Raw genomic sequence first — 12,808 nt, 5'->3', positions numbered from 1 at the left:
TGTTTCCATTTCTTCCTGTCCCCTGCATCTTGCTCTGTCACACCAACTACCTGCATGTCCTCTCTCACCACATCCATAAACCTTATCTTAGGCCACCCTCTTTTCCTGTTACCTGGCAGCTTCATCCTTAGCATCTTTTTCCCAATATACTTTGCATCCCTCCTCAGCACATGTCCAAACCAACATAATATTGCCTCTATGGCTTTGTCTCCAAACCTTCCAGCCTGGGCTGACCCTCTAATATACTTATTCCTAATCCTGTCCATCCTTGTCACACCCAATGCAAATCTTAACATCTTCAACTCTGCCACGTCAAGCTCTGACTCCTGCCTTTTTGTCAGTGCCACTGTCTCCAACCCATATAACATAGCTGTTCTCACTACCCTCTTGTAGACCTTCCCTTTCACTCTTACAGGTACTCGTCTATCACAAATCACTCCTGACACTCTTCTCCACTCACTCCATCCTGCCTGTACTCTCTTCTTCACCTCTCTTCTACACTCACCATTACTCTGAACTGTTAATCCCAAGTACTTAAACTCATCCACCTTCACCACCTCTACTCCCAGCATCCTCACCATTTCTCTATCCTCCCTCTCATTCACACACATATATTCTGTGTTAGTCCTGCTGACCTTCATTCCTCTTCTCTCTACAGCATATCTCCACCTCTCCAGGGTCTCCTCCACCTGTTCCCTACTCTCACTACAGATCAGAATGTCATCTGCAAGGTATGTGATTTTCAGTAGCTAACCTCATATTTTGGGTCTGTATCACTTCAAAGAAACAGCTGAATTTCAAACACCATATGTTTGAACTTCTAACCTCGAAGTGCAAAAATATTGAAGTCTTAGAACAGCGATTTTTTTCCCAAGGAAAAAAATCGCTGTTCGAAGAAACACACACACAACACAAGCACACCAAAAAAACAGCAATCCACACACATACACTTAAAATCCGACATATAACCCTACACTAAACTGTACATACATTACTATCTATCCACTTACCTTAACCCAAACCCTAACCCTAAGGTCCATCATTATCGCACACTCACCTGACCTGCGCCCTAACCCTAACTCACCTAACCCGCGCCTAAACCCTAATGTCCACACAATCACACACTTACCTGAACCCGACCCGTAACGTTCCACCACAGCGCTGACTATAGTGAAGCCACAGAAACGGCCCACAGAATTCTTTTCCTGGGAAAGAATTCGGTGTTCTGCAGCTTCACGATAATCAGTTTTCGGACGTCACAGTTCGAACATGTGGTGTTCAAACTGATGACGTTTTGACGAACTGATAGGAACCCCATATTTTCTTGTTGCAGAATTAATTCCTGATAATTTTCACCTTACTGCTCTGCTCATATTTTTCAGGGAGTATACAGCTGCTCAGAATTCATCACAAATGTGTATCACTTAACTACATATGCCAGTGAGGTGCCTATTTATGTTACAGATCCCTTTTGGAGTGCCCCATTAAACTCTATGAAAAAGAAAAGGGTTTCATGTGAAGGTGCCTGTTGCTCTTGCTGTAGTTGTAGCTGCTGTAGCATTTAAATGTCTTAATGTTGAAGTACATCCAATTTTTTATAATGAGATTGATCAAAATGGGGGCACATCAGCCACTATAGTCTGCCATTTCTTTTAACTACTCTCCGGAAGGGAAGCAAATTTGACTGGAAGAAGATTTCTCGTGTACAGCCTAATTTTCTGGAATAATCTTATTCCATTGCATGAGGAGCCACAATGCCCCATATGTTCAAGCACTAATGAAAGGAGCTTGTGATTTATGGCTGTTTCTAGATAGAAGAGGGGGAGGGGTAGTTGTAATAATGGTTAAGGTGTTTTCCTCACAGACATAAGTTACAGGGTTTAATTCTCACCTTTGATCACTTTCTAGTTGTTGTCTAGTATTCACCTATGAACCCATGGACACTAGAATGAGAACTGTCCACAAAGAGCACCGAATGCAAAACATTTTAAAATGGAAGGGCCTCTTTTCCCAATTTGCACCTTGAAACGGCACTGGTAACAGTAACTCTCCACTGAGCTAAATGCTCCATATCACAGATGAGAAATGGCACAGTTAGCAATGCTTCTGTACGTCTTGTTGCCAGATTTACATGATCCAGCTGCCTATCTGCTGCGAATTTTGTAATATTGTAAATACTCTGCAAGTATTTTCTTTATGTACCAAATCTGCATTTGTAATTATAAAATGACTGTTTGAACTAGCTTTTTTTTTTTTTTTTTACATTTGCTATATTGCCTGTAGAATGTATTATGCAGGTTATGACATGGGTCATGTCTTTAAAGGATAATTTTGATTATTGTATTAACTAAAAAAACATGTAACCAAATAAACAGTTTCCTCTTAAACAGTGCTTTGTATTTTATCTTTTTCAGGATAAAACACTAGAAATGCTTAATAAAAAGGTAGCAGAAGTCTACCGTGCATGTTCTGGTGGTAATGAAGCGAATCTCAGCACACTGCAGATGTTAACCAGCGTTGAGAACCAGCTGGAAGAGCTCATTGAGAACCTTGAGATGATCCCTCCTGAAAGAGTTGAAATAGCAGAGAAAGCAAAAGAAAAGGAACGCAGACTGAGGTAACTAGTTATATACACAGAACAGACGAGGAGAATATATGTTGCTTCTTATACAAAATGAGGTATTTAATGCAAGGCAACAGTGACTGTGAATGTACAAAGTATAAGTGATGTCTCGTAGACATTATTTTCTCATAAGGATCTTATAGCCCATTCATTTTTCTGTAGTTTCCACTGCACTGCTCATATATGTTTCTACAATACAATTTTTGAATCATTGCTATAAGACTGTTGACATTTCTTCTCCAAAACTTTCTTTTATATATGACAGTATAATTTACTGTACTTTTACTCTTTAAGCCTAAAAAATTACATGCAAAGCTGTTACAAATGGAGGTTTCCTTGGCACAGCATTTTCTACTTGACATCCTCCCTTTTACCTTGTGCACCAGTTAAAATTGTTAAATTATATTTACAGATATAAGCTGCTAAGGAAACTTGTAGTGTATGACAGAGTTCTGTTCTAAGTGGATTGCATGGCATAACATTTCTTGTACTGTATTAAAATTGTAATTTTGTTATGCTGCATCAAGTATAACTCAAATGTTTTAAACAACCAAACTTTTTTCCCCTATTTCCCAGTTCCGCTCCCCTTCACCACTTTGGGTGCTAACCCTAACCCTAATGCTGCCCCTTCCTGCAACCCTAACTATACACCTTAATGCCATTAAAACCTCTCCATAACACTGCCAGTACACAAGACAGACTCAGTCACACAAACATTCACAAACACACTCAGACAACACTATGTCTCTCCCCTAACCTAACCCTTACCCTAAAATACACAGACTCATACACAAGCACACAACACCCATCCTTCACCTATTCCGACTCTAAGCCTAACACACACACACGCACACACACACACACACACACACACACACACACACACACACACACACACACACACACACACTCGCACCGATACATTGTCTCACCCCCCCAACCCCACTTCATGTAACAGCATTCCATAACACTGACATATCCACTGTTCTGTCATCCGTACTGTTGACATTAAATCACACTATCATATTTGTAAGACAAATGCATGCTCAGTAAAATGCAGCATTCAGCGGAGCGCAGGGCCATGTAAAGTGTTTACTTTACTTCAAAGCGTGTTTGTTGCACTGGCTCTTAAACAAAACAAAAAACCCCCCAGAAATAGCAGAACTGTTTACATTTGGTCAGCGGGTTTGGGCAGCACAACTCAGGGCTTAAAAGAGGCGGAAATGGGAAGGGCAAAAAAAGGGAAACAGCAGAATTAAAGCAATTAAGTACAAATAATATAGCTGGCAGGTGGAATGTATACTAGTCAGCCAATCATACAGGCAGCATCTGCAGCACAGTATAAACCCTACACAGTCCCTACCATACCTCTTAGTTGTACAGGCCTATTGCAGAATGTCCAGACATTTGCATCATAATTGTGGTCTGTATAACATGAAGTAGTGGATATCTGGCAATTCAGTAGCAAATCACATAAGACTAAGGTCAGAAAATAATTACAGTTTGTAGTGTCAGACTTCATACCCTATAGAAACATGCATGCTAATGCAAAACCAGTTACTGAATCACCTTTCTAGGTTTGTAAGGCCAATACTTAAAAATGGTCCCTATATTTACGCCTCTGTCCCCCAATTACTTATGGCTTTGTCCAAATGTCTGGCTCTTATTAGTTGAGAGTTATGGTGCCTAGTAGGACAGCAGGTACCTGAAGGTCACTGTACTGCCAGTGTATAAAAGGCTCCCACCTTTCTGTGTCAGCACTGGCAATGTCACTGGCCAACAGCTATACCCCTGGAATGACACAGGTTGTTACAGAAGGAGCACAAGTATGCCTTTTATATCTGTTCTGCTTGTCCTAACCTTGCATTTACCTGTCAACTATTTGCAAAACAAGAAAGGGTCATTGTCAAAACAGCAATGGCAGACAGTGGGGAAGCAGACTTCTAACCCATAAGAGCAAATAAGCAATTACCAAACCAGTCTGCCAACTGTCTATGTTTGGCAGAACATTATAACACCCTGCCCCCATGTGTGGGCTTTTGTCTGACTGTCATATTTGGGCCTGTCCAGATGTCAGTCTGTGATGGTATGATAGCTAGGCCCACATGTAGCCTCATAATAACATATAGCCACACAAACCGTCTAAAGACCACAGCAAATGGAGTGGTGCACTGATGGACAACTTGATAAATAGGTACACTCAAAGGCGTGAAGTCCACAACCCTGTGTGTGATGTATCGGCATGTACCCCGCCCACATCAGAATTACAAATACATAGCAGCAGCCACCATCGTCAAAGCCTGTGACTGCACTACAGAAGGACAAAGAGACACACATAAGGGGAAGAGGAACCAATGGCCAGACAAATGGAGAATGTACACACCAGAACAGATTGTGCAGTAACATAGGTGCCATACAGTGTAAGGAGTCAGTAAACCTCACCTTCAAATACACAACACACAGCCATGTAAGTGGAGGTCCGCAACAAAACAAAACCCAAACATTGGACACCTCAGAGGCAAAATCACATGAGAACTCCACAAATCTGCACATCACAGACCATGTAAACTCCACACACCATGGTCTTGCTAACACTAAGGCCTTACCCCAAGCCCCAAACACCTACCCTACACAGATAGGCTAAAAACACTGTCCCTCTTCCCTATTCCATACAGACTCTGCTGAGGTGACCCCTGTCTTGCATACAAAGCAATCCAGACCCTTCCTTGATGGGACTGTCACACGTCTGGAACTCGAGGTCCACACCATCAACCTGTAGGTGCAACATCAACCTGGGCTGTGATACCAGTATGGCTTGTTGGTGTGACAGATATGTGTACCACACAGTTCTCTATCTGTGGTTGGGAATGGCAAGCCAAGTGCCTCAATACCTCTAGTGATGTGCTCCCTATATAAGTGTATGGGAAACACAAAAAACAGTCCTGTGATTCGACCTGTGTCCCTGCTGGACAGGGGCTCTGTGTGCTGATATGTTGTAACATGGGCTACACTTTCGTCTGCGTGGGTCATAAGGGCTTCAGGGCAAATACTCTACTAACATCATAGCAACCTATCAACCTATACACAACTGTCTGTCAGCAGTTCACCACATAACTCTGTACAACTCTACCACTGACATACCTGGAAGTCACAGTGCTATGTGGAATATGCTACACATATAATGGACATTTCTGCACAGTAGAATGCACTGTGTACCCACACCCATTCCTCCCAACCACTGACAGCAAGACATCTGGACAAGGTCATAAATAAAAGTGGGACAAAGGCACAATGATAGGCACATGTCATAAATATTGCCTCGCCTGCTCTCTGGTTATGGCTGATGTCTACACTCACACTCACCATACTCAACACACTAGCCTGTTCCATGCCACAACCCTTAACCTGTCCGGTATCCATGGCTGCTGGGGACTGGGTATGTGTGGGCATACTGACTGTGTGCGGGGAAATGGTGGGTGAAAGTAGGATACCAAACAATGGCACAGATTCAGGCAACAACAACCCCACCTATGCCTCACTATGACCACCATCATCATGGGAGTCCACTAAGACACTGACATCAGGTTGTGAGGGGGAGGGACACCAACCCCTGTGTTCACCTGCGAGGGGAAGACAACATATATAAATTAATACCCTGCAGTATTATGTTTTCTGATACACACACACACACACACACACACACACACACACACACACACACACACACACACACACACACACACACACACACACTCCTGGTGCAGTCTGACAGAGCTGTGACACCTATGGCCCCCCTCAGGGCAGACCTTATGGTAGTTCTGCCTGCCACAATCCATCTCTTTCACTGCTACTTTAAGGCTCACAACAAAGGGTGACAAATTCTACTGTGTGATGGGCCTAGTAGCAGAATGGTAATTGTGGCCAAGACCAAGGCTATTGTAGTGAGCTGTACAGTGTCACCAAGTGCATATACACATACTGTAAGAGCTGACGTACCGCTATACAGACTACGCATAATGACAAGGTGCAATGATATGTGATGATAACTGATGAAGGAACAGGACTATTCACTATCATTGCAGTACCTACACAGTTCAGACTCACAGGGATTAATTTCAGACAACATTGCAGGACAGTCTGCAATACATACAGGAAACATGTAAAGTACTAAGTGCATAGCCTCATGATACCAGGCTATTGGTCCTGATCCCCTCATAAGCCTGGCCCACACTTTCGCCTATGTCCCTTCAAAGCCAGCACCTGTTTCCCCTGTCCAGCTGGGACACATGTGGGACCCCACGGGTGTCTCATCCTTTTCCTATGCAGTCGTCCAACTTCTTCTTCAAGAGGGCTATACACATACTCTGCTAGATATGGGGAGGGAGTAGACAGTGTATTGTGTGGGACACCACAATACCCCAGCAACAAGTACTATACATGTCACAGACCAGGTGAGGGCCTTACCTGCATGATGCGTGAGTGGGGTTTGTCTTACAGATATGCAGAAACACCAGCAAGGCTAGTTTGGAAATGGCCTTGTATGCCAGACACGTCACCTATGATCAGTCTGTATGAGACTGAGTACAGGGATAGGGCTTTCAGCTTACCTGTATAGGATAGGTTTTGCAGACCCTGGATTTGCCTGATCAGGATCCTCTGTGGTCTCTGCAACTGCTGCATTTGCTTGGCAAGATGCATGTCAAAGGAGCCATTGTACTTGGTAATGCATCTGATAAGGGTGGAGTACTGGGATGTTTTGGCCCCTGGTTCCTGGATGACATACCCGTATTTGTGAGGTGGGCCATATAGACAGCCTTCCGTACAATGGTGCCCACACAGTGGGAAACTGTCAGGTTGCTACCAACCTTGGTGCACAAGTCGCCTCACACCTGATTGCGTGCTCAGTACATTATTACTCTCATAATTAGTGTGGATGACATTTGCCACAGCAGGGAGAATGATGCATCTCCTGGAATTCAATTTGCGGCAGTGCTTCTTGCACCAGTCATTAACTGGGTGAGGGCCTCTTGGGGGATGCTCACATCAGTAGGGGAATGTAAGACAGTGGCCACCTTGCAAGCATCTGTAAACCTGTTCAGCCACATACAACTGCTTTTGCCTTGTACCTCAGATACATATATCTCAAACAGTAGTGTCCCCCAGACCGATCCTTGGGGTACACCGCTTTGGAAGAATCTACTACAAGAGGTGGGTTCCACTACTTTGATTGAGTGGGTACTATCATTGAGCCAGTTAGTTATCCATCTGGTAACATACAGGTTGATGCCTAGCTGTGTAGGTGTAAGTATCTTGGCCACCTGGGGATTATTGTGAGAGAATTGGGCTAGGTAAAGGTAGGCTTTGTTCATCATCTTCCCTTCGTCCTTGTGTTTGTTGACCAATTCAGAGAAGTCGACCAGGTTTAACAGGCTTGATCTCCCTTTGACAATGCCACACTGTGTGGACTCAGGCATTTTGAGGTTGACGATGTCCTTGTTCATATTGTCCTTGATATTGTCTTCCATGCCCTTGCAGAGCAGGCTAGTTAGGCTGATGTACATATGACTGGCTGGGTCGGTGGATTGCTCTGCCTTTGTGTATAGGGATGACAGTGGCTGTCCTCTGTGCAGATGGGATGACACTGATGCTCAGGGTTTGGTTGACTACAGTGCATAATGGATCTGAGTTCATGTAGGATGCAGCTAGGGATGTGCAGAACAGGTGTATGAAAGGACCATAGCTCTACATTACTTCTGCAGCAACAGCTGCGAATAATGTGTAGAATTTGGAATTTACAGCCTTACACCCCACAGTGAGGGATGTTGATGACACACATTTGTAGAGTAATTTGTGGGTAGATTGATTAATTTCACTGTGTATGGGGGCAAAATTTAGAGCTATGTATGGGGCAATGATTGTTTTGTGGGACAGATGCCCCCCCCTTCCTATTTTTTTTTTTAGGTGAGAGTGAGATGTTGGGGAAGGGCTGTAGGTATGTTTTGGGAGATAGGTTGGGTAGGATAGGTAGCATCTGCAGACAGACAAGACACAAGACAGCAGACAGGGGCAATATATGACACATGAGGGGGGTAAACACCTTGGACAGGGAGGGTGGCTGGAAATCAGAAGCCCATGAGCCCCCAAATGGATACAGTGGCACTGAAGTCCCCACCCATGGGCAGTCACCACTTCACCTTCACGGCCCGAAGGTGGCTGCGCTGGGGGCTGGACAAGAGGGGCAGCCTGCCCCCTCAATGTGCACCAGGTGGCCCTCCATCTGGCACAGCTGCCCACCCGACTCAGAGTGGATGATGCTGTGCACAATACCCCGGAACATCCTGTGCGTGACAGGCTCCTCTCTGTGCCAGAGCCCAGGGGAGGGATGGGCCCCATCCCCTGAGGCAATTCTACCTGAAGGTGGTGCAGGACAAGAGGAGGAGGATTTTTGGGGGTTCGGTTCCAGACGTGCTGGGGCCCAGTGCCATGGCCAGATGGGGTGGGACAGGTGGATCCACTGGGATCTGCCTTCCCAAACATGCTAATGGTATTTTGGTTTTCCCAGATATATTGGTTAGTCATGAACAACACATTTCAAAATTAGTTATAACAGCATGCGTGGGTGTTCCAATTAACTCAAACTAACTGCTATGCAACTGTTTCAAATCTAACAGAACACATGCATAAATGGAACAACAGTAAGCATATTAACAGCATCCTCGTTACATTGACGGCAGCAGGCAACCAGTAATGGTATGTGAACAAGATATGTTAAAATACAACCAATGAAATGTATGAACAATAATAGAACACATGTCCCAACAACAGGTTTTGAGAACAACATACCTGTAGTATATGAATAATAATTATTGATGCAGATGACAGGTGGGGGGAGAGAATAAAAAGTTCATTAGCAACTGTATCGGCTTCTATTTCTCACAACAGTACTGCTCAGTACTCTACAAGTCTGCCATGACTTTACATCTACCTATGGCCCATAGCTTCTGTGGCACATACATACCTGTTAGACTGTCAACCTGTAATGGTATGGAACTGTGGCTACTTTACTGGTGGAGGCATTTACAAGTCAGGGTTACATTCTTGACAAAGAAGAGGTACCCTACAATGATGTTGTGCGAGTCTGCTATTAGCATAGTTCATCTGGATTCCTATCTGTGTCCAAGGTGAATGGCAGCAGTGACCATTAGCAGTGACATCATGACACTTGAGAGACATATATTAGAAAGAGGGCATGCTGTATGTACCTATCCTGCTGTCATTTGCAAGCAATGAGGTTGGACAGTGGGACAGTTGTACATAGTGTATTGTTATACCCTTCAAACAGCTACTACAAATATTTCATTACATGTAAGACCAGTGGAAAAATATCTGTTACCACTATCTGACTGTTTCTACAAATATTCAAGATTTCTTGAGTGTATATATGCATATATCTCAGTACCATTCCCTGGATTCGAATCATGTCTGGGTGTGCTAAAATGAACTACAAGGGTGGGTTCTCATCACACTGAGCTACTGGGGAACTGCTCTCTCTTGTTTAACTGTTTTCTGCCTAACACTCTGTGGGTTAGACCATCTGATCTCATAATTCCGAGATTCATGCATGGCAGATAGTTAGTGTACTTTGTAGTAATCCTGTGAAATGATATGATCTGGAAAGCAAAGGTTAACACAAGGCACTGCAGTAGGGGACACACTATAATACATTTGACATTAGTATTCAGGGTTCGGATCTTAGTGCATAATATATGTCATATTTCATGTATATCTTGATTTACAGCTCCACAAGCTACTGTTTTGCATACTAGCTGATTCTCAGAACAACCTCTGTTAATTCATGCTGTCAAAGCCATATTTTCTGTGCAGAACCTGTACACATTCTATTTCTACAACAACATACCAGAATAAACACAACAGTTGGTGGTTTAGGTTTTTATTGCAGTTATATGACAGTGCTCTACTACTGCATATGCTGTAAATGACCATTAGTCTGGCAAATTTTTCTTTAATCATTAGACACAGAACACAGTAAACAATTTACTCCTTCTTATTTATTTCACTGTATACTGTAAGGTAGGTCTGTACTCCCCAGTCTTTTGGTGCAGCCATGCCAGTCTGTCTGCATGGGTCTCAGCATTGCTAGCCGTCTTTGCTGCAACTGTAGGTGAGAAAACAAACATTTTGCATACTTGTCTATCACATACTCATGCTAGAATTTGGTACAGCTATGTCTGGGATACTTAAACTGCTGGAGCATGGTTGTCCTGAGCATCTTGGAGCCACTGGACCAAGAGCACCCCCTTCCTCCACTTTAGGTCGGCATAGTGATGCCGTACCTGCTCACCAGTTCAGGGGATGCAGTGGCACTGGTGAGATCACGTGCCAGATGGTCCCAGGCCTCCGCTTTATACTGTGAGCCCTGGTACTGGCCCTGGAGCAGTCTGTCATCATGGTTTTCTACAAGGAGCCCAGCCATGACACTGGACTCCAAAATGTGCCAGTGCTGTGCCTGAAAGCGTGAGCCCTCACCAACACCTGACATAGTTCCTACTCCAGGCAAGCTACAACAGATTCTGGTTGTATTCCCACCTGCGTCATTTACATACGACTATATTCCTGCCCTTTGCCATCATTAGACCGTTTTGAAAATGCTGAGCTCAGCTAAGTGATGCGCAAACCCACTAAGCCAATTTGAGCAGTGCTTAAAGGGGCAGTTGATGAGCACTGTTTAACAGTGTACAAATCCAACTGGCTGAGCTGACTACTGCTTAACATGTATGTCTAAGCAATGCTTAAACCAGCCAAGCATAGCTGAGCACTGCTAACCATTGCTCACTTTTCATTTTTAAGAAATATCACAATAATGACTTAATTAATCGTTACTGACATATTAATCTGTATGTGATTTACTTTACATGACATCCCTCTATGTGCTTTCATTACATTACCATGGGGTTTGACTATACTGTATGGGACACTTGTGTATACATGGGTGATTTCACATGTTATGTGCACTCACACTTCCATTTTAGACCAGCTATACTACCCTGGTTGACAAATATCAATTGATGCATAATTTAAAATAAAAATAATAATTTTAACGCTGCTTTCCCATGTAAAAATGAAGTGCTTGTCTTAGTACTCAAACCGTGAATGCCTGCATGCAAAGCCAGGACTCTAACCACTACATCATCCTGCTGGTAAGATTTTAGCTGTATATTTTTATTTATCACCTGTGGGATGTTTAAGCAATGCTGAGCAGCCATCACACACACACACACACACACACACACACACACACACACACACACACACACACACACACACACACACACACACACACACACACACACACACACACACACACACACACTTAGCTATGCTTAAACATACCTGGGAAAAGAAAAAAAAATAACTTAATAAACCCAGTTGTGGTCACGATAACGTGACACAGGATTCATGCGCATGTACAGACACACAAACAAACACAGGCAGACATACAGACAGACACATACACACACTCATGCACAAATGTGGGTAATTTAGAAATTCTTTAATGTACTTATTACAGTGCCTTTGGGGCAGAGCAAGAGATTTTAGATCCACGCAAAAACCCTTCCAAGTAAAGGAAGAATATGTACACGCTCATGGCTGCCATTTTACTGATCTGAGAGCCATTCATCCTTCTCATTTGGAAGCAGCATGTCCGAGAGTACCCTTTTCAGTTATTGTATAACTACTCTTTTTTATTTTCATATATTCATTGATTAGTTAAGTAGTTAAACTGATTTTTAAATATTCATATTACAGTAGAATCACATAAAATATGAGCTTCTCTACTGTTGGTCAAGTAAAAGGGAATTAGAATTCAATTCAAATATGTTTTCCAGATATGCAACTCACTAATCATAGTTCTCCATATGGATCACTGCCATTGCATTTCCTACTTGTGTGCCAGTAGTGGTTCAGACATTTTGAGATTTCCTTTTTGGCTCCATACTTGTTTGGCTGTGGAGTTATTATAAGGATATATGTCGGGAGGAGGGGTTTGCAACCTTGTAGAAAATGCTTTTTTTTCTCTCTTGTCTGGTTGAAGCTTCGACTGGTTTGTTTCATCCAGGTGAAACAACATTGGATACAGATCCAGTGAAACATAATGGAACCCAA

At 43.3% G+C, this 12,808-nt stretch overlaps 1 protein-coding gene across 1 annotated transcript in view; it reads left to right on the top strand.

Moving 5' to 3' along the window:
* Positions 1-12,808, top strand: part of CFAP100 (cilia and flagella associated protein 100) — a 375,752-nt gene that overhangs the window by 303,485 nt on the left and 59,459 nt on the right. Inside the window, exon 10 of the mRNA XM_044078592.1 lies at positions 2,415-2,617. Within this exon, the coding sequence (XP_043934527.1) occupies positions 2,415-2,617 (203 nt within the window). The remainder of the gene's footprint in view (positions 1-2,414; positions 2,618-12,808) is intronic.

Source organism: Protopterus annectens, chromosome 7.part1 (assembly GCF_019279795.1).
Source record: "Protopterus annectens isolate FY-2018-M chromosome 7.part1, PAN1.0, whole genome shotgun sequence".
In the NCBI taxonomy this organism is placed as follows: domain Eukaryota; kingdom Metazoa; phylum Chordata; order Ceratodontiformes; family Protopteridae; genus Protopterus; species Protopterus annectens.
Note: the sequence above shows the minus strand (reverse complement) of the source record. Positions and strands in the feature narration are given on the sequence as shown.